This window comes from Cnephaeus nilssonii (assembly GCF_951640355.1).
Source record: "Cnephaeus nilssonii genome assembly, chromosome: 22".
NCBI classification, from domain to species: Eukaryota; Metazoa; Chordata; class Mammalia; order Chiroptera; family Vespertilionidae; genus Cnephaeus; species Cnephaeus nilssonii.
The window spans coordinates 2743331-2765693 of NC_137093.1; the positions used below are offsets into that span (position 1 = coordinate 2743331).

Sequence of the window (22363 nt, forward strand, 5' to 3'; positions counted from 1 at the left end):
TGGTGGCATAGGTAAACACCTGAACTTGCTGCCTCGCACAACCACTTCAAAACTACAACTAAAAGACAAAACGGATGTCATCCAGAACCACGGGAAGCCTGGCTGAGTGGAAATTCTACAACTAGAAGGAAAAAGGCCATTGAGTTCAGTAGGAGGTTTGGAGGTGCGGAAGTGTAGCGCAGAGGTACGGCGGCACACGAGGAAAAGGGCTGGCAACTGGGTACGCTGTTGTCTTTTTCAATCAGGAGGGAGATACAAGCTCCAGCTGCTCTGAACTCCAGTTCTGGGCGAGACTCTGGGGACCCAGACTCATACGGAGAGAAACTGGACTGTCTGGCATCAGGCCGGAACACGAGGGCGGCTTTCTCTCAGAGGTGCTTGCAACGATCATTGTTCCTGCATGGTGCCGCAGGACATAGAGACCCGGGGACCTCTTCGGGGCAGGGCTAATGGTCAGCCATTGCTGTTTGCTCCGCTCTGGTGATTCCCTGAGACCCCGCCCACCCAATTTACAACCCCACCCAAGCTGTGTGCAGAGGCTTTTGCATATGAATGGCCTGGCCTTTTGCAATATAAAACCTAACAAACTGTAGGTGGGTCAGAGAGCCACAGAGCCTCCAAAAGAAGGCCCAAGGCTGGACAGCTGCTTGCATTGCTTCACAGCTGGGCCTCACCTGGGCACCTCCAAACCCCAAACAAAGAGGAGGAATCTGCAGATCTCTCTGTAGCTCCTGCTGGGTGACCTCAGGCAATGGCTGACTTTGCACCTCCTTGGAGATCCAAGAGCCAGTGTACCCAGTGGTCAGAGTGAAACCATCCAGATTACAACTCTTCACATCCATAAGAGACACAATCATGGCAGACTCAGTGATCGCCAAAGCCCCACTGAAGCAAATCTTGCCCCATAAGGGTGTCTCCAGCACAGTTCTCCCATTGTAGACACAACTAATCCTCACAGCCAATTTGCCTGGAGGTCAATTCCTCCCAGTGATACCAACAGCAATCAAGGCTTAACAACAAGACTGTGCACACAGCTCACAAAGGGGTGTATCACGAGTGTCCACCTCAGGTAACTGGGGAGGCTGAGCCACTGGGCCATATAGGACACCTAGCACACAAGACCACTCTAACAACTCAGGGAAGCAGCCAAAATGCGGAGACAAAGAAACAGATCACAAATGAAAGAAACGAAGGAAAGCAAACGACTGGATATAGAGTTCAAAACCACGGTTATAAGGTTATTCATCTTCTAGAAACCTCTGAGAAATTTAGTGAGACCCTCAAAGATTTAAAAAAGGAGCAACTAGAAATTAAGCATACATTGACTGAAATAAAGAATAATATACAGAGATCTAACAGCAGACTAGAGGATCCCAAGAATCAAGTCAAAGATTTGAAATACGAAGAAGCAAAAAACACCCAACCGGAATAGAAAAAAGAAAAAAGAATCCAAAAATATGAAGATAGTGTAAGAAGCCTCTGGGATAACTTGAAGCGTACCAACATCACATCATGGGGGTGCCAGAAGAAGAGAGCGAGCAAGATATTGAGAACCTATTTGAAGAAATAATGACAGAAAACTTCCCCTACCTGGTGAAAGAAATAGACTTACAAGTCCAGGAAGCACAGAGAACCCCAAACAAGAGGAATCCAAAGAGGACCATACCAAGACACATCATACTTAAAATGTCAAGGGCTAAAGACAAAGAGAGAATATTAAAAGCAGTAAGAGAAAAACAATTAATTACCTACAAGGGAGTGCCCATAGGACTGTCAGCTGATTTCTCAACAGAAACTACACAGGCCAGAAGGGAGTGGCAAGAAATATTCAAAGTGATGAATAGCAAGAAGCTACAACCAAGATTACTCTACCCAGCAAAGCTATCATTTAGAATTGAAGGTCAGATAAAGAGCTTCACAGAAAAGAAAAAGCTAAAGGAGTTCATCACTGCCAAACCAGTATTATATGAAATGCTGAAGGATATTCTTTAAGAAAAGAAAGAAGAAAAAGGTAAAGATAGAAATTATGAACAACAAATACATATCTATCAACAAGTAAATCTAAAAATCAAGTGAATAAAAAATCTGACGAACAGAATAAACTGGTGAATAGAATCAGGGGCATAGAAAGGGAGTGGACTGACAATTCTCGGGGGGAAGGGGTGTGGGAAGAGAATGGACAAAAATCGTACACCTATGGATGAGGACAGTGGGGGGCAAGGGCAGGGGGTGGTGTGGGAACCGGGTGGAGGGGAGCTATGGGGGGGGGGGGGAGAGGAACAACTGTAATAATCTGAACAATAAAAATTTATTTTAAAAAATTCAAATCCATATTAAATTAATCATCATATTGTGTAGGGCCACACACATGTGGTAAAAACTATCAAGAAAAGTCAGAGAATAATAAGCACAAAATTCAGAGTTATGGTATCCTTGGAGGGTGGGGATGTATAATCAGGGACAAAAAAAACCTCTTGCTTCCCTCCTTAAACCTGCTCCTCCTCCACCAGTCCCTACCTTCAGAGTCACATTCGATTTGTCTTCCTCTCACACCCCATGTAATTAATCAGCAAGACCCATCAACTACCTCTAAAACATCCCAATTCTTTCCATCTTCATCACTTCATCTGGTTCAAGCCTCCATCAGCCTCTCACTCAGGACTGCACAATTCATTCTCCACAAAGCAGCCAAGTGATCTTTTCAAAATTTAAGTCAAATCATGTCCTTTAAACTCTCCAATGGCTTCCCTTCACACTTAGGAAAAAATGTAATCTCTTGATCACAGTCTTCAGGACTTCATTTAACTGTTCTCTACCTCTCTAACCCTGCTTCCCCTCTGCCCCTCGCCTGTTGGGCGGCTCCCGCCTCGCAGTGGTCCACAGGGATGCGTGCCCTTTCCCTGGCTCTTGGCTTAGCTGGCTTCATCTCAAATTTAAACAGAAAGGTGATCTTCTCACTGAGGCCGCCTCTGAGGACCCCATCAAAAACAGCACCACTGTCACTTTCAATCACTCATCATCTCACCCTCTGTCATTTTTTACAGCACTTCTCTGTCTTGGTTCTAGGTCCCTCTCCCCCAGAACCAAACCCACAAAAGCAGGAGCCATCAGTCTGGTCCAGCGTTACAGGGAACAGTGTCTGCCACGGGGCAACAAATACTCGGATGAATGAAAAAGTAAACTTTACTGAGAATAAACATGAACATCTTCTGGCAGTGAAATGAAAACCAAGTATACCAATCAGGAGTATGACAGGATGGAAAGGGACTATTGAAAACCACTGGACAAGCATTAATTCAAGAAGAGTTTTAGTTTAAATACGCTGTCTCTCAAGTACCAGTAACAGATCCGTCAGCCCAGGCTTCACAGGCACAGCCCTGAGCTCCAGCAGCATGCCATCTGCTTACATCTCCTAATCCGTTGCTGTTAATCCTCACCTGAGGATATTTCCCCACTGATTTTTAGACAGGGAGTGAGGGGAAGAGAAACATGGATTGGTTGCCTCCCCCATGCACCTAGACTAGGGCTGGGGATCCAACCTGCAACCCAGGTACATGCCCTTGACTGGGAATAGAACCCGTGATCCTTTGGTGTGCAGGGTGACACTCTAACCATTGAGCACACTGGTCAGGCCTAAATCTTCTGTTCTTAGAAGAATACTATGATTAAGAGCGTGAGCTTCAGTTTGGCCTGAGTTCAATTACGAAACAACATTGAAATTTGAGTTACTAACCTCTCTATGCCTATTTCCTCATTTGTAAAATGGAGCTATTAATAGTTATTTCATAGAGTCATAGTGAAGATTAAAGGTTTTAAAACATCTAGTTGTGCCTGTCATGTGGTAAGTAGTCAATAATAGTAGTTATGATGAAAGTTGACAGTAGAAAACTCCAAGCACATGGGAAAGCTTATCTGAGTCAAATTACAACTAAACATCTCCCACCTCTAACAAGGTGGACTAATTATTTAAAATGTACTGGGAGCATATACTAGGACAAAATCCTTTTCCCTCCAAAAGAAGACAAAGCTGATACAAAGGATGCACAAAGCCCTTTGAGAACTCCAAGAGAGCGGCTCCTCATGAAGGGCGAGTCCTAGAAGAGAGCCACGGCTCTCCCTATGAACAGTACAGCACATGCACAGGCCCGGGAAGTGTGAGTGAGAAATGGGCCTCGCTGCCACCCAGGGTGTGGGAAGAGGGCTGGAAGAGCAAGACGGCTGGCAGGACCGGTGCTGAGGGGCAGCTCGCTGTTGAAAAGTTTGCACTTTATCCTTCAGGCAATGGGGAGATGAAGAGGAAAAAACTTGAAATCCTAAAGCCATGGCCGGCAAACTGTGGCTCTCGAGCCACATGCGGCTCTTTGGCCCCTTGAGTGTGGCTTTTCCACAAAATACCATGGCCTGGGCGAGTCTATTTTGAAGTTTAAAAAATTTGGCTCTCAAAAGAAATTTCAATCGTTGTACTGTTGCTATCTGGCTCTGTTGACTAATGAGTTTGCCGACCACTGTCCTAAAGCAAAACACCTTTATGACTTAAAACACCACATATATAAGCCCACTATCTGGTAACCAAGAGCAATTAACAATGACTGACATGGAGCCTAGTCTCACTTTTCATTACTTCAATGACCATTGTCAGGCTGATCATCCTTTTAACAACAGCAGATAAAATCTTTTGAGTTTTACTATGTGTCTGTATTATGTGGTTTTACGTATGTTCAATTACACAACATCCTGATGAAAGGTACTATTATTAATCCCATTTAAAAGATTGGAAAACTAAAGCAGAAATGTTATAGTCAGATGGCTAGTGAGACAGGATTCAAATCTAGGCTTCCTGACTCCAAAGCCCTAAAAAAGTAAACCAGCCTCCTGGCTGCTCAGTTCATTTACATCACTTGAAACAAAAATTCTATGTATGTGCCTATTGTAACTTAAAGTTATCACGCTAGGTCAGTGATTCTCAAATTTTATTGAACAGAAGAATCACAAGTCACATACCTAGAATTTGATTCAGTAAGTCTAGGACACAATTTTCAGAGAGCTGCAATTTTAACCATAAATCCAGTTAATTCTGCATCACATGATCCAGGAACCAAGCTCTCATAAACCCTGTGCTAGGTGTCCTAGAGATTCAAGGATATTTGAGCTTCCTGTCTTCTATGAGTTTACGATCTAAAAGGGAAAAAACAAGGCACACAAACAATACAACGCAATTGAAGAAAAGCAATACAGGCAGAACAGAAGAGACGTCAAGGAAGAAGTCATCAGTAACGAAATGAAAGTAGGTTTTCATGAGGAAAGGAAAGACACTTCCTGCAGGCTTTCAGGAATAATGTCATATAGAAAGGAAGGTCTGATGAGTAAACCACTTAGTGAAAATGGAGGATTTGCATTTCAGAATGGAAAAATGTCAGAAGAAGAGTAGAGGCTGTGGAATGACCTCAGTGTCAACCTATACAGTGCCATCGCTGGGAAGCTGCTAATGGTTTTGAGGAAGGAAATGATAAAGGACAATAATATTCTTTGAAGCTATGCAAGATCATGCAGACCTAGAATAAGACAATAAAATGGTTAGGCCAGTGATGGGCAACCTTCTGAGCTTGGTGTGTCAAACTTCGCCAAAAAACTGAGCATAACTCGGGTAGTACGTCACTTTGAGGAAAAAACATTATTTCGCAAATGTTTCATCCTCGGCATGCGGCCGGCCGCGTGTCATCAGAAATGGCTACGCGTGTCAGTGCTGACACGCGTGTCATAGGTTCGCCATCACTGGGTTAGGCTGTTAACATTCTAATCTCAAAGAAATGAGTCAAAATAGGGTAGTGAAAAAGTTGAAAACAGGAGAAATGGTAACTCTTAATGGCTATTTGCATGTAGGGCAAAGGCAACAATCACAGCTAAGTGATTTCTTCACCCCTAAGTCCAACTTGTATCACCGTCAGATTCATATCAGTTTTTAAGAACTTTTTCTTATTACAGCTAATGAGGCTCAAAATATATAAAGTTCATTTATTCAAAAAGCAGCCCATGATTAAGAGGTCAATAAACAGGCCTTGGAGTAGCCAAAATACATATCACATAGTTCAGATACTAAAAAATATTAGTAATTTATATATTATACATATATACATATTATATATAAAGAACAGTACTCAGAGCTATACAATCTTATTTTACATAAAGTTCTAACAATTTGATTCAATTCTAAGATTTGAATTTCCAAACTCACCAGTTTAGAAGCAAAAATTAGAAGGGGAAAAGATCATTTAAAAGTCTGAGGTTCAAAAGAAATGAAAACTATAAAAAAGTACACACATTCACTCAGGGTATATTCTCCACAACTGTTTATTGAAATTCCCAGGGAAAAAAAAATTTTAATGAGACTCTTCCTTCATGTTTCAAATACTTACCATAAAAAAACCCAAACATGTTTTAAACATGCTTTAAAGCTAAATATTTTAAAACAACTATTTACCTGATTAAAAGATAATTTAAAGGATGACTGGTACATGACAACACAGTTCGCTCATCAATAACCAAGATATAGTCAATAAGTAGTTAAGAAAGATAGATTTTACAACAAAGTTTAAAGATGATAAGAATCTTTCTTAAGGCATCTAATGTGACCCCATTGATGAAGTTTAATTTGAGCAATTCTTCCCTGATGGCTGTGCCTTTGATTTCCATGTTCCAAATAATATGAAGGCATCCTCAACAAAAATTAACACCAGTAAACTGGTCTTAAATATATACCCTATAAATTGACCTACTGAAATCAGGTAACATCATTTGGCACCCAACATCCTGTAGCAACAGGCTGTGTCACAACTTTTAAAAGGACTTTACACAGATCAACACATGCAGGCTTCTCACTTGGTCACCAACACTCTTTAATGTTTATTACAATAATATAAGGACCTCGCTGATTTATACACAGATGAAAACAACATTTTCCTGGGAGGAGGTGAGGAATAATGATGTTAACTGATTCAAAGTTAGACTTAAGTTTAAAATATATACCAAAACCATATACTTTTAATTATGTAGAAGTAGCCTATATAATCTTCTCTAATAAAATGGTAATATGCAAATTAACCATCACTCCGCTACATAAGCCACGCCCACTAGCCAAGCCACGCCCACCAGCCAATCAGGGCGAGTATGCAAATTAACCCAAACCAAGATGGCTACAGCCACAGAGAGCAAGGTTTCCCAGGTAACAGAGCAAGCCAAGCTTTCCATAGCCGTTGCAGGCCTAAGCCTCCACTCAAGCTACAAAGTTTCAATTATAGAAGGTAAACAAATTGAAACAAATGGCGGCAGAATGGAGCTTGAGAGAGCAGGCCAGGGTTGCCGGTGGCAACAGGGGAAGCAAAGCTTTCCGCACACCCTGGCCGGGCCCACCCGCTTAAGGCTACAAAGTTTCAACTGTAGAAGGTGAATTAACTGCCACAGAAATGGCTGCCGCCCCAGAAATGGCTGCAACCCCAGGCTACAAAGTTTCAATTGTAGAAGGAAAATAAATTCCAGATACCAGGGCCTCCGCTTGGGTTGCCAGGGGGCATGGTCGGCCTGCAAACCACCACAGGCCCCTCGCTCAGGCCGCCCCACACCCCAAGGGAACCCCCACCCTGATCTGGGACACCCTTCAGGACAAACCAGCTGGCCCCCAACCATGCACCAGGCCTCTATCTTATCTAATAAAAGAGTAATATGCAGATTGATCATCACTGCAACACATAATATAGCTGCCCTCATGTGGTCAAAGATCCTGCCCCCATGTGGACACAAGATGGCTACCACAAGATGGCCAGCAGGGGAGGGCAGTTGGGAGGCACCTGGCCTGCAAGGGAGGGCAGTTGAGAGGGACCAGGCTTGCAAGGAAGGGCAGTTGGAGATGATCAACCCTGCAGGAGAGGGCAGTTAGGGGTGACCAGGCCGGCAGAGGAGGGAAGTTGGAGGTGATCAACCCTGCAGGAGAGGGCAGTTAGGGGTGACCAGGCTGGCAGAGGAGGGAAGTTGGGGGCAAACAGGCTGGCAGGGGAGCAGTTAAGCATCAACCAGGCTGGCAGCGGAGTGGTTAGGGGGTGATCAGGTTGGCAGGCAGAAGCGGTTAGGGGCAATCAGGAAGGCAGGCAGGCAAGCAGTTGGGAGCCAGCAGTCCTGGATTGTGAGAGGGATGTCCGACTGCCCGTTTAGGCCCAATCCCACCAGGATCGGGCCTAAACAGGCAGTCGGACATCCCTCTAGGAGTCCCAGATTGGAGAGGGTACAGGCTGGGCTGAGGGACAACCCCCCGCCGTGCATGAATTTCGTGCACCGGGCTTCTAGTAAAAGGCTATGATGCATACTGACCACCAGGGGGCAGATGCTCAATACAGGAGCTGCCCCCTGGTGGTCAGTGCATTCCCATAGGGGGAGTGCCACTCAGCCAGAAGCCTCTCCTGCCTCCACAGCTGAGTGGTAAGGAGCTTGCCGCTAAGGAGCTGTTGAGTGGTAAGGAGCTTGAGCAGCGAGACAAGTGGTAAGGAGCGAGCAGGTCCCGGGATCGGGCCTAAGCTGGCAGGCGGACATCCACTGAGGGGTCCCGGACTGGGAGAGGTTGCAGGCGGGGCTGAGGGATGTCCGCCCCCCCACCCCCAGTGCATGAATTTCATGCACCGAGCCTCTAGTACCATATATTAATTAATAGAGAATAGTTTAGGTTTCAGCTAGATATTTTTTTAAACAGCAGAAAAGGAAATCAGTGTATGCTTACAGCACTGTAACATTAAAATAAAATTACCTTACTATGTTGTAGGGATAAGTCAACTAAATGAAACTTGGCCTCTCCTATTTCTCAGACACAGCAAAGGATAGAGAAAATTAAAGAACATGCTTATTTCAAACCTTTCATCAAATGATCAAGCAAATTAAGACATCATGATTAAGATTATGGTACAAACAGCAGTCAAATATGCTATATGATAAATATTTAAACAAATGAATCCCTCCCCAACACTCTCAGGATTCATGTGGGGTAACCAGCCTTGCTCGCTAGCAGCAGACAATAGGAGGACAGTAATTGAAGCCAAAGAAATGTGCCTTGGAGACAGGATTTTTCAAACTGCAATTTGGGACCCATAAATCGATTTAGTGAGTCTAGCATTTTTAATTAAAGAGAATGAAATATGATAGAAATCATTGGACAGCATCACATGTCATAAGGATAAACACTGCTTTGTGAAACTTTTCATCCATACGTAGGTATGTACTGGATCCTGATGCTAACTGTACTTCTCTCTATGGAGCATGGTTTTTAAAAAGGAGTTTGAAAGCTCCTACTCCAGAGATCTAGGTCCGATGGATGGCTCAGGACCCAAGGCTGGGAATTTTCCATCGTCCTCAGCTCCTACACAAAATCTCTGCTCAAGATGACTCCTGGGAGCCAAAAGGAGCCGCGGGCAGCACAAGAAGGAAGAGCTGGGACGCGCCTCAGCTAAACTCACAAGAGCACTCGGGTCCCCAGCAGCCTTAGGCGGGGCCCTCAGCTCCTGGCAGGTTAGCCGCGCAGAGCGGAGCTCCTCCTTCCTCCGCCGAAGTAAACAGTCCGGCTCCTGCGATCAACTTTCTTATCGGCAGCTCCCAGCAGCCCTGTCCCAAGAGAAGGCGGTGTACAACCTCCTGCCTCACCAGTGCCAATCTGGGACTCCGCCGCCCAGCACTACCCTCCAGGCCCGGCCCCCTCCGGCCCGTTACTCCAGTCCCCGCGCCCTCGGCATCTCCCCGCAGAGGGCAAGGCGATTCTCCCAAGCCTTTCACACTCCGCCGCTCCCTTCGCCCTGGAAGGAGGCCTAGCGCCCCGGGACTTCCGCGGGGACGCGGGTGCCGCTGTTTGGTTTTGGCTCCAGTGGTTCGGGGACAAGTTTCCCTGCCCGGGAGACAGCGGCCCAGAGTCCTCGCCTCCTCGGCCCGGCCACGGCCGCTCCCAGCCAAACGCCCCGGGCCCCGGAGGCGCCCCGACTCTCGGGAACTCGCACTGGCCGCCCCTCCAGCCTGGGCCCCCGCGGCGCCCACCGGCCAGGCCGCCCGCCCTCCTCCCGGGCAGGCCCGTCCCCCGCCGCTCCCGCTCCCGTGGGGCGCCTGGGCCGCGGGTCCCCAGGAGGCGGCGCCGGCTCCACTCACCCCTCAGCCCGGGAGGCGGGAGCTCTGCGCCGTCCTCCCCCCTCCCGGCCGCCGCCGCGGAGCCGCTCGGCTCGGCCTCGGCCCGGTCCCCGCGCCCCGGCCCGCTCGGCCTCGTTCCCAGCGCGGGCCCCGGAGCCCGGCGTCCCGACCTGACCCGGAAGCAGCTGTCAGGCCCAACAGCTCCACGTGACCCGGGCGCAGTCTACGTCCTCTGCGTGAGTGGGCGGGGCCGGAGGAGCTAGGCCTCACCCCGTCTCGCGCTGCCGTGGCGGCAGCGTCCGGTTGCCATGGCGGCGGGGCCCGCGCCGGCGCGTTGTCCCGGGAGAGGCCATGCTGTGGTGCTGTCTCCGGTGCGGCCGGAGGGCCAGCCGGTGCCGCGGAGGAGCGCGGACGGTCCGCAGCCGGGGCGGCTGAGGGCTGCGGCCTGACCGAGCGGCCCTGGGGTGAGCCTTCCAGGCTCACTTGGAATTGTGTCCTGGGGTCACTAATTTGTGGCGGGACCCTGACCAACTCACTTCCGGTCTCGCGTCAGCGTCCTCACCTGGTGCCCCCCAGGCTGGAATCCAACCCCATCCCAAGATGCGGGTGCGTGAGGCTGAGGAGCGCTCTGGCCGCCGTGCTGCGTCCAGAGCTGTCGGGGCTCCGTGGCCAAAGGAGCAGTAGGAGCTTCCACTTCTGAGCACCCTGCCTGGCCCGGGCTCTGTGCATCGGCTACTCCCAATTTTACTGCCTCCATCAAGGGGCTGTTTTATAGATTTGAAAACTGAGGTTCACAGACGTTAAGTAATCTGTCCCAGGCCAGGCAGTTAGTCGAAGTGACCAGGCTAAGGTCTGAATCCAGGTCCATCTGGCACCACAATAAAGTCCACACTTTCCGTTATGCTATTGCTGCAGCCCCGCACACATTGTACCTGACCGTCGGGCAGTGATTGCTTCGTACTTCTTTGTCCGTTTCTTTTGCAGGAACATACATGGAGTAGGATGGTGCTGGCTGGCCCTGGGCAGAAGTCGGCCTTTGTGGATATGTTAGCTGAAGTGTTAGGAGCCGAGGTCTGTTGCCTGGGCTGTGTGTGCTCTCATGTGGTGTGTGTCAGGAAGCAGGTGAGGGTTTATGGTGTGCATGCCTGGGGATGTATTAATGGTTCCTAGAGTCAGGGAGACAACATTCTTTAGGAGGGACCCAGTGGCCGTTCCTGGGGACTTACTTGCCTCGTTTTGTGTTGTTTGCTCTTGACCATAGATAGCACTTAATGAAGTTAAAGGGGGTGGAGAGGGAGCCTGAAAGAGCTGGTTAAAGAAAGTGCTCTGAGGATCAAGGGGGGGGGGGGGGGGGGGGGAGTCAAATCAATGTGGCTTAGTTTGCTGACGTGGGGCTTTTCCCTCCTGCCGCAGAGAACAGGGAGCCTTCTGGCATCTTAGAATGAATGGCTTTGGGAGTATCAGGGTCATTGCCATGATCACATTCAAAAATAGCCTCAGAGGCAAGGGCCAAGAGAGAGCAGAATGAAATATGCAGAGGAGGAAAAATTGGGTGGGTGCTCCATGGATACTCAATGATAGACTTGTGAGTTCAGGTACCCCTGGGGATACCCAGAAATACTTAGCAAGTTAAATGTATTCTGAGCAATTAGGGAAAAGGCAAGAAATGTGGATAATTACTATTAACAAATACCATGTACAAGGTCTATAAATGTATCTGTGAGTGTTGTATATGACCAGGTATGATTAGTTATATACTTTTTTATTTATTTGAGATGTTATCGAGTCACTTTTCTTTTGTTCCCTTCTCTCCCCTTATAGAGCAATTCCTAAAGGCAAGACCACTGTCTTCACCCATCTCCAATCTCTGCCCACAAGACAGCCAGAATTCTCTTTCCAGAACTCACATCTGATCATGTGATTCCCTGTCTCCTCTTATTCCTTACCTGTCCTGTCCCGTCTGGTAGCCACTATCTCCATGTGGTCATTTAAATTTAAATTAATTAAAATTAAGCTAAATTAAAACTACATTTCCTGAGACATATGACACTAGCCCTATATCAAGTGCTCAATAAACATATGTGGCTAATGTTATACTATTTGACGGTGTCTAAATAGAATATTTATATCATCCCAGAAAGTTATGGGGCAATGCTGCTCTCTAAATTCCTCATGCTTCTGTTCTTTGGAAATTTGTTTTGCTAAGCTCTTTGCTTGAAAGATTTTTCTTCTATCTCCTTGAGACTGAAAATTATACATGATTGCTTGTTTTCTCATTGGCTCCTTGACAAGCACTCAAGCCTCTGTGAAGGCAGGAACTAAGCCTGTTTGTACACCACTGATTCCTCATTATGTCTAAATGACTGTCATAGAGCAGAAGAGCAGACAGTGAACTAAAGAAACAGAAAATAGGATAAGAAAGGAACATTTTATTAGAACTTGTGGATAGTCTGATTATTTTAACCTACAAACAAATTTCATATGGTCCAACCTAATAATAAAGGAAAACTTTCAAAGAATTGGAGGTGCTTCAGTTGGTTCTAATGAGTTCCCTGTCTCCGGGATAGTTTAAACAAAGGCTGAATGTTGGAATAATATATAAAGAATTACTGGGGAGGTTTGACGGGTTGACCCGTCTGATTCTAAGATTCTAAGTCTGTGTTCTAGCTGAGTCATTAGTTCAACGTTGATTACACCATAACAACAATCACAGCTACTCTCATTGCCTATGTGCCAGGCGATGCTCGCTATAGTTCACTTAACTTACAGCTTTCAGTCCTCACAATAAGCTTGTGAAGTGTGTTTGGCACCATCCAAGTTACCGAGTGAGATGCAGGTTAGGTAATACACTCCTTGCAAAATACAGCTAGTAAATGGCAGAGGTTGAGTTCATATTCTTGTAATTTCTTGTTTCCTACCATTGTGGTCAGAGAAGATGTTTGACATGATTTGAAAATTCTTAAATTTATGGAGACTTGTGTTTTTCCTAAGACGTGGTCTATCATGGAAAACGTTCCACGTGCACATGGAAAGACTGGATATCCTGTTATCAATTAAATCCATCTAGTCTAGTGCGTCATTTAAGGTTGCTACCTCATTCAGATAAGTCCTCATTCCTTTGCTGTCTATCTTCTCTCTCTGACACCCCTATGATCTGATGCTGTTTAGCTTGATGATGTCACAGAGGTTTCTTAAATTCTCTTCTCTTTTAAATTCTTACTGTTCTTAGGGCGGGCAGGGTTCCCACAGAGAGCAGCTGAAGTTCCAGAGGGCATGTGTGGGAGCCAACCAATTGATGTTTCTCTCACATCAACATGTCTCTCTCTCTCTCTCTCAAAAGTAAAAATTATGTGATTGTTATTTTTAAAGAGCGTATAACCCACTTCAGACCACTTAGTCTTTTTGTCTTCTGCCGGGCTAGGTCTGTCTGTCCCTGCAGCTAATCCCACAAATGCAATTTAAGGAAGCCTGGAAATGAAATAGTGGTGACAATCTCTAATTACTGTTGACAGCAAAAAGGAAGAAGCCAGAACCCTGCCCCGCCCCCACCCTGCTGTTGATGAAAACAGAACAGCAACAAGCTGCCTCTTACAGCAGAGTCCTGTCTCCACCCACATGGGTCCCAGACTCCACTCCAAGGAGATGAAGCAAAGTCTGTTTTTCTAAACAGAAAAACATTGTGTGTGTGTGTCCAATTATATACACCATCTGAATATTGCATTGTGTGTTCATCATCACCCCAAATTTTTCAACAACCCTAAGACTCAGTGTTGCTTCCTCCACTAAAGCCTATCTCAGCCCCCTGGACACGGCCCTGCGTTCCTACCTGGTTATGTTCCAGACCCAACACTCCGGGACCTGGATCGTGTGTGCTTCACTTTTGCTGCCTCTTTCAGGTGAGTCCATCCTCCCAGACAGAGCACAGTGTATCTACGGCATCATTTCCCACAGAGTCTAACGTGTCCCGGATGCTAAAGAAACGCCCGCCAAGGCCACGCACCGATCCATGAAACAGTGCCAACAGGTGAGAGGCCCTCTGGTCCCTGCTTTCCTCTGAGCTTTTGAGAGTCAGGGAGCACGTTGGACTGGGCCAGAATACTGAAGCACGCAGCATCCCTCCGCTGCGTGGCTGGCGGGAGGGTCACTGCGCTTGCCTGTGTGATCTCCATCCTCTACGATACAGACTCCAGGGGTCTAACCTGTCATAGCAGTAAGTCCCAGACACAGCACAGCCACATGCACCGACTCCCTGAGATGTGAACCTCGGACATGGGGACATCACACCCAGGCTCTCAGCTCTTCGGGCAGATTGAATACCCAGTTTCTTTATGCTTGTTCTTAGGCCTCTGCCTTCTGCCATTTGTGATTAGAGAGGCTGTTACTTTATTGCTCCATAAACGTCTTTCTTTCTTGACCTCAGCACTGTATCTGCTCTTTGTGTATGGTAATATTAGTATTTTTTCATTCTTCACATTTTGAAATTAGTATGAATTAATAAAATTGAACAATAATGTTCTATCAATAGGGACAGAATCTCTCTTGCCTGGTTGCCTTTAAATTGCAATGGGGTTGTTGACCCCTTCAGTTCTAAAACATGGAGGTTTTTTCCCCCTGGAAGCCACACCCAGGTTTTGTGTGTGTGTGTGTGTGTGTGTGTGTGTGTGTGTGTGTGTGTGGCGGAGGGGGGGGGGTCCTATGAGAAGGGCACATGGCATCACCAGTGTGTATGTGTGTGTGTGGCGGGGGGGTGTCCTATGAGAAGGGCACATGCATCACCAGTGTGTGTGTGTGGCGGGGGGGGGGGGTCCTATGAGAAGGGCACATGGCATCACCAGTGTGTGTGTGTGTGTGTGTGTGTGTGTGTGTGTGGCGGGGGAGGGTGGTCTATGAGAAGGGCACATGGCATCACCAGTCTTTGAGGGGCATACTGCAGGATGGCCAGCGTCAGCCTGGAGGCACTGTGTCCGGGCAGCAGTGGCCTTGCCCGTGGGGGAAAGCCACCTTTCAGCAGAGGCATGGGAATAACTCAGCTCGGGCAACTGAAGGCGGCATTTCTCTGTTTGAGAAGGTCCCATAGGAAGCACCAGCTTTAGGCAAAGTCTTTATGAAAGGGTTCCTTCTCTGAATTTCCCAAACAGGCCTCTTTGTTATCACCCCACGGGAGCTGACAGCCAGTGGGAATCAAATCTCCCTTATCGTTTCCAGACTATTTTCCCTGCTGCGCACCCCCACTGGCAGGAGGGCCACAAGGGGTTCTCTCAAGCTTCGCTCAACCAGCCCGCTGCTCTGAGATGCCTCCCCCCCCCCACCCCGACCCCCCCACCCCCCGCCTGCACATTTAATTCCTGCACCACAGGGAGTCCCCTGGATTCCAAAGGAAAGGTAAACTCCTTGGAATCCAAAACTAACCAGCGTTCACAGGGCGGCCCAGGCGGATTGGTTATCGTGATATTTCAGTCTCACCTAACCAATAAGAGGGCCGGTTGGCAAGTTCCCAGGATGAATATTCTCATATGAGCATTGAATTAGAGAAAGCCATCTACACGCTCAACTTACACCCCGCTAAGTTCTGAAGTAGAGATCTTGTGACGGTTGGGGCCTTACAAAGCAATTAAAAGAAATAAAGCAAAGTATTATATTTTAATTGATGTAATCTTCAAGCTCCCAATGGGATCTGGGTGATATCTGACTAGAGTTACCCTCGGTATCAATAGATGACTATTCTGTGAAAGTGCATTGAGGAAGACAAAACCCTACAAATCCTGAACTTCATTAGCATGCGGGTCTGTTTGGGGGGATTGGCTCCGACTCCCAGGACTACAGATTGAAAGAAGCCACCCAGACTTTTCAGAGAGCTGAACAAAGCGCTGCAGCGGGTGGGGGTGGGGGTGCGGGTGGGGGTGGGCTGGGGGCGGAGAGAGGGGCAGAGAGGGGCAGGCGGAGGGGAAGACACAAAGGTTGTTACTGCTATTTGCTGTTAGCCTGGATATAGGACAGGCCAGATCATTCTCCAAACCCAAACAGCTTTCATCCATCACTAACATTTCTGGGTTTGTTTCTGTTTTATTATAAATATTCGAAGAAAGATAAACAGACAAGAAAACCTGTGTGCACAGTAACAGATTCAGATAGAAAATACAGAGTGGGAAAGAGAGCCAACAACCAACAAGATAACAGGTAGAGCCCAGCCAGGGAGCGGACTGGCTGGCTGCAGATGGCCTCTGGTCGGCTGAGCCCAGCGCAGTGCGGCCTCCGGCTGACAGGCGTGCCCGCGCCAGGCTGACCTTCATTCCACACGGTGAAAGGAGCAGACGTGATAAATAATTCATGGGGACATTTACCTCAGTAACCCAATACAAAAAGCTTGCTATTGATCAAGATATCCTGCTTATAAAAATGAGTTGTAAAAAACACCTTCCCACCCCAAATGTGATCTCCCAATAGGGACCCCTCTGTCAGAACCCAGGCCGGAGCCGGGTTGGGTGTGCACCGCTGGGGCTGGGGCTGGGGCTGGGGCTGGGGCTGGGGCTGGGGCTGGGGCTGGGGCTGGGGCTGGGGCTGGGGCTGGGTCAGTTTCCCTCTGGGAGCCCTTCTCACCAAACCCATGTTTCTCCTGAGGCCTGCAGCAAGGTTTAAAAATACTCATGTCCTGCACTGCTTGCTGTCATCCAGTCGTAAAAAAGAAAATATTTAAAAAGAATTCAAATTCATGAGCGAGAAGGTCAGCCTAGGACGAAACCGGCACCCTTCCCGGGAGTGACCGGACCGCCGGCAGCTCTAACCCCTGCCCTGGCACCAAGAGGAGGTGGGCCACCCAGACGGCAAAGTCACCTCCCAGCGGCGTCCGTCCTTGAGCGCGTCCAGCGCAGCGACGCTGGGAGGTCCATTGGTTCCAGCGGCGGCCGCGGCTCTGTGTCCCCCGTTCCCTCTGACGTTTGTAAGTTACAATCGGAAATTGCATAGCATTTAAGTTTTCCATCAGAAAATGAAAATTCTCTACGCGAGCATCCTAAGTGGTGAAACCAGCCGCGGCCACGCAGCTGCCGAAGCCGCACCCCCTCCGCCGGCGGCGGGCACGCAGGTTTGCAGGTGGGGGAGCTCCGTGCTTCCCTGAGGCCACGCGGCTGTTGCCCAGGCCCAGCTGAGGGCGGAGGCTTCCGGCCCCCGGGCCTGCGTGCTGGCGACAAGACCCCACATCTGCCAGGATCATGGCAAACCTTTGGTTGCTTGAGGTCATTTCATTGAGTAAACACACACACACATATGCACACACATGCACACACATGCACACACATGCACACACCCCCACGTGTGCACCGTCTCCTGTCTACCAACAGGAACTCCCCCGGCCACGATAGCCGCGGGCCCGGCCCCGGGCAGCCGGAGTTGGGTGAAAGGAGACGCAGGTGGCAAACGTGGGTCGCACGCGGGGTGCCCCCCCACCCCCCTCCTCTGGCTGCGGGACGGCAGCTCCCTCTGCTCCGCGGACGAGGCCCAGAGGCTGTGCCCGCCGCTCACCTGCCTCTGCCTCGAGGTCACACTCACAAAAGACCAAACCAAACCAGTGAAAACCAGGAGGGGAAGCCAGGGCCACCGCACCTTGAGGTACCGCTGGGCACCTGAACCGGGGCTTCAATGAGCTTGTTTGTTCTCCCAGAAGCTCCTGCGGCCCGCACCACGGGGCTCAGCCCGCGTCCTGCGCTGCGGGGAAGGGCCCCCCAGTGAACACAGGACAGAAGGAGGGAAACAGCGGTGGGGAGAGGGGAACAGGAACAAAAATATACAAATGCAGAAAAGGAAACTCCCTGTTGCGTTTATTTTTCCTTGTCAGAGCTGGACCCAGAGTACAACCGCCCCGTCCTAACGGGAACCCACCAGGTCACTGGACGTCTGGGCGGCCCCGGGCTGTCACCGGGAGGCCCGCGGGAGGAGGGTCCCTGTGGTCCCGGGCGGTGGGCGCGGCGTCCCGCGCGGGTCGGCGTCTCGGGAGCGCCCGGCTCCGCCCGCGGCGCGGTCTCTGCGGGGCGCCGGGCCCTTGATCCTTCCGTCAAGTCCCGGATCCCGACTCCGGAGGGACGCGCGGCCGCGGCGGAGCCCCCTGGACGGCGCGGCCGCACTGCCCGCCGGCCGGCCCGGCTCAGGGTCCGCGGCTACTCGGGCTCGCCGCCCGGGGCCCGCTCCCAGGCCAGGCTCTCCTCGCTGCGCGCGGGCCGGCGCGGGCCCTGGAAGCGGCGGCACTCGGGGCAGACCCGCACGTGCGCGCAGCCGCGGGCCACCAGCGCCGCCTCCCGCGCCAGCCGCTGCGCCAGCTGCTCGGGCTCCGCCGCCGCCGCCCCGCACAGCTGCCCGTTGCTGAGCGTCGCGGTGGCGCGAGGCAGGCGCTCCTCGGGGAGGGGGGGCCCGGGCCGCACCCCCGCGCGCCGCCGGCGGGGGCGGGCGCCGTCCTGACACAGGATGATGCTGCGCAGCTCCGCCACCATCTCCTGGCAGACGGACACCTGGAAGACAGAGGGCGCGGGGCTGTCAGACCTGCGCACTGGCCTCGGACCGGAAGGTTCTGGGCGCCTGGCAGCCACCGCCTGGCTCCCGTCGCCTCTGCAGCCGGCGCCTCCGCACGGCGCTCCCAGCCCAGCCTGCCCGCCAGTCTCGGTCTGACACCTTCAAAGACAGTCCCTTTCGGTGGTGCCAAAGCGCCCTGCCCTCATTTACTTACTTACTGTTACTTTTTGGCATTTCTGTTAAATGCTGCTAAGTTCACAATTCCTCTCCCTCAAAATTCCCATTGGCACGTTACCTCTGGACCCAGAAGCCCACTAAATAATAACTCTCCACTCCAGGCCAGGCTTTCAAGTGTTTGAAAGGCTACCATGTCTCCAGGAACATCCTGTTCTCAGGCTAAAGGTTCTCATTTCTTTGGGTCGACTGGTTAGAGCCGGAGAGCATGCGTTCTAATAACTAGAACAACAAGACCACGGCAACACCATTCCTTCCGACCCACAACCTCCTAATATGAGACCCTCGGGTCCAGCTGTGTTTCAGAATGTTTTGGGTTTTAGGAAGGGAATACAATACACATACGATGAGTATATATATTGCCCGGCGGGGGGGGGGGGGGGGGGGAGGTCAGGGGCAGATTCTATGCTCAAACACATTGATATTTCTGTGGCAAACTGCACTTGCCTTCACACTGAATGAGACAAAGACCATACACAAAATTTCATACCAATTCAAGGTAAGCTTTGCACCAAATGCATTTGTTTAACAAACTTATAAAAAAAACTTGGAACTTTTGGAGTTTCTTAGGCTTCAAAATTGTGGATAAAGAATCATGAACCAAGGGGCACACCGAGAGGGCCCAGCGCAGGTGACTGGGGAGGCTGAGCCACTGGCCCCACAGGGCCCCTCCTACAAAAGGCCACTACCAATTCCAGGAGACACAGCAGCTCTACCCAACACACAGAAACAAACACAGGGAAGCAGCCAAAATGCAGAGACAAAGAAACATGTCACATATGAAAGAAATGGAAGAAAGCAAACTACTGGATACAGAGTTCAAAACCAATTATAAGGTTACTCAAGGATCTTCATGAGGCCTCCAAGGGACTTAGTGAGAATCTGAAGGATCTTAGTGAAAATGCCAAAGACATGGAAAAGGACCAATCAGAAATTAAGCATACACTAACTGAAATAAAGAATTTACAGGCATTCAACAGTAGAGGATTCGAGAATCAAATCAACAATTTGAAATATGAGGAAGCAAAAACCACCCAATTAGAAGAGCAAAACGATAAAAGGATCCAAAAATATGAAGACAGTGTAAGGAGCCTCTGGGACAACTTCAAGCGTACCAACATCACATCATGGGGGTGCCAGAAGAAGAGAGAGAGCAAGATATTGAAAACCTATTTGAAGAAATAATGACAGAAAAGTTCCTCTACCTGGTGAAAGAAATAGACTTACAAGTCCAGGAAGCACAGAGAACCCCAAACAAGAGGAATCTAAAGAGGACCACACCAAGACACATCATAATTAAAATGCCAAGAGCAAAAGACAAAGAGAGAATTTTACAAGCAGTAAGAGAAAAACAATTAATTACCTACAAGGGAGTGCCCATAGGACTGTCAGCTGATTTCTCAACAGAAACTACACAGGCCAGAAGGGAGTGGCAAGACATATTCAAAGTGATGAATAGCAAGAACCTATAACCAAGATTACTCTACCCAGCAAAGCTGACATTTAGAATTGAAGGTCAGATAAAGAGCTTCACAGATAAGAAAAAGCTAAAGGAGTTCATCACCACCAAACCAGTATTATATGAAATGCTGAAGGGTATTCTGTAAGAAGAGGAAGAAGAAGAAGGAAAAGAAAAAGATAAAATATATGAAGAATAAAATGGCAATAAATACATATCTATCAACAATTGAATCTAAAAATCAAAATAAATGAATAAGAAATCTAATGAACAGAATAAACTGGTGAATAAAATAGAATCAGAGGCATGCAAATGGAACAGACTGATGATTTTCAGAGGGAAAAGGGCTTGGGGGGCGGTAGGAAGAGATTAAACCAAGATTGTATATGCATACATGCATTACCTATGGACACAGACATCAGGGTGGCAAAGGCCTGGAGTGGAGCGGGAACCAGGTGGAGGGGGTCATGGGGGAAAAAAGAGGGACATCTGTAATACTCTCAACAATAAAGATTTAAAAAAAAAAACAAAAAAAAGTTTAAAGCAAAAAAAAAAAAAAAAAAGAATCATGAACTTGCACCGCTACCACTATTATACCCATTTCACAGTTGTAGAAATGGAAGCTCAGAGGTTATAAATCTTGCTAAAAATTACTTGACTAATAAATAGAACCTAATTAGAATTAGAACCTAAACTTATCTACTGCAAAGGGCATGCATACTGTCTGTTCTCTGCCTGTGCTGAAGGACACGTGCCCAGTCTGTGACAGGAAAAGCCACCTTCCGCTGGTTCACGCTCTTCCTCCCCGTCTTCCAGTTCTGCCAACAGGCCTGTTCCTCTGCCGCAGCCAGATGGCTAAGGGAGCTCTTACTCTCCACCTTACTGTTGGGAGTCCTCACTGAAGTTTTCAAGGTCCGGCCAGGCCACGGCTGAGCTCTTGGGGAGTAACCGAGTGTGCACGGTCCTCTCCTTGAAGCAGCTACAGAGAAGTGGTAGCATTTGAAAGAGGACGGCCGAGCCAAGAACTGAGACCTGGATTCTAAACACGCTGTTGTTACTAAGCAGCTGAGACTCTAGGCAAGGTCCTTGACTTCTCTGTGCTTCTAGTAATAACTGCAGCAGGTGAAACAATACCACCTGCCTGAGCTGCTGCAGGAGACAGGAATGTGACCGCCTGCAGGCCGTGACGGCCACCCTGCGGACAGCACAGGTCTGCGTGCTCTGTGTGCGGGCAGCGGGCGGGGAGGCAGGGGAAGGACGGACTCTTCTGGTCTGGGGAAGAGGCGGGAGAGCCGGGGAACGCTTCCCACGTGGCCTGGGTCTTGCTGTCTAGAAGGAATAAGGAGAATTCACTTAAGGCGTGGACAGAGCTGTAGAGAGACGTGGGAGAGAAACCAAGGCGCCAGGCGAGGCCCGTGAGGGAGAGCTCCCGGGAAACCGCTCGCTTTGTCAGGGGCCCATTGAGGCTCAACAAGGCCCAGCGCGTCCTCTCTGGTTTTGTCCATTGGGAGGGGTCAGACCTTTCAGCGTGACCTCTCAAAGCCAGACTGCCCGGATTGAGGGCTGAATGGGAGGCGAGGCAATGGAGACTGAAGCCGTTGGTTTGGGAGAGGGAGGGAGAGGCTGAGAGTAACAGGAATTTTGATATTTTTAACATAGAGAGTAAATGAGCATGTTTTTAGATTTTGGGGAGAGAACAGGGATGAAAATTGAAGGGGAGAAAAGATAATCCTGGGTAGCTGACAAAAGATGGATCAAGACAGAGGTGGAACCCTGGCTGGTGTGGCTCAGTAGATAGAGCGTTGGCCTGTGGATGGAAGGATCCTGGGTTCGATTCCGGTCAAGGGCACGTACCTTGGTTACAGGCTCCTCCCCGGCCCGGGCCCTGGTAGGGGCGTGGGCAGGAGGCAACCCATTGACGTGCTTCTCTCACATCGATGTTTCTCTCTGTCTTTCTCTCTCTTCCACTCTCTCTAAAAACCAATGGAAGAATTTCCTCGGGTAAGGATTAACACAACAACAAAG

General features: G+C 49.1%; 2 protein-coding genes across 3 annotated transcripts in view; both read right to left on the reverse strand.

Moving 5' to 3' along the window:
• Positions 1 to 10328, reverse strand: part of TBCEL (tubulin folding cofactor E like) — a 70549-nt gene extending 60221 nt beyond the window's left edge. The window contains exons 1-2 of one of the 2 annotated variants that reach the window (XM_079762840.1): positions 10168 to 10328; positions 9492 to 9636 (exon numbers count right to left, since the gene is read on the reverse strand). The gene's annotated coding sequence lies outside the window, so the exon portion shown is untranslated. The remainder of the gene's footprint in view (positions 1 to 9491; positions 9637 to 10167) is intronic. The other variant, XM_079762839.1, reaches the window with a different exon arrangement.
• A 7968-nt stretch (positions 10329 to 18296) lies between these two features.
• The window catches only part of GRIK4 (glutamate ionotropic receptor kainate type subunit 4), a gene marked incomplete at both ends in the record, with an annotated part of 129258 nt that continues 125191 nt past the window's right edge, over positions 18297 to 22363 (reverse strand). Inside the window, one exon of the mRNA XM_079762939.1 lies at positions 18297 to 18644. Coding sequence (XP_079619065.1) covers positions 18297 to 18644 — 348 coding nt within the window. The remainder of the gene's footprint in view (positions 18645 to 22363) is intronic.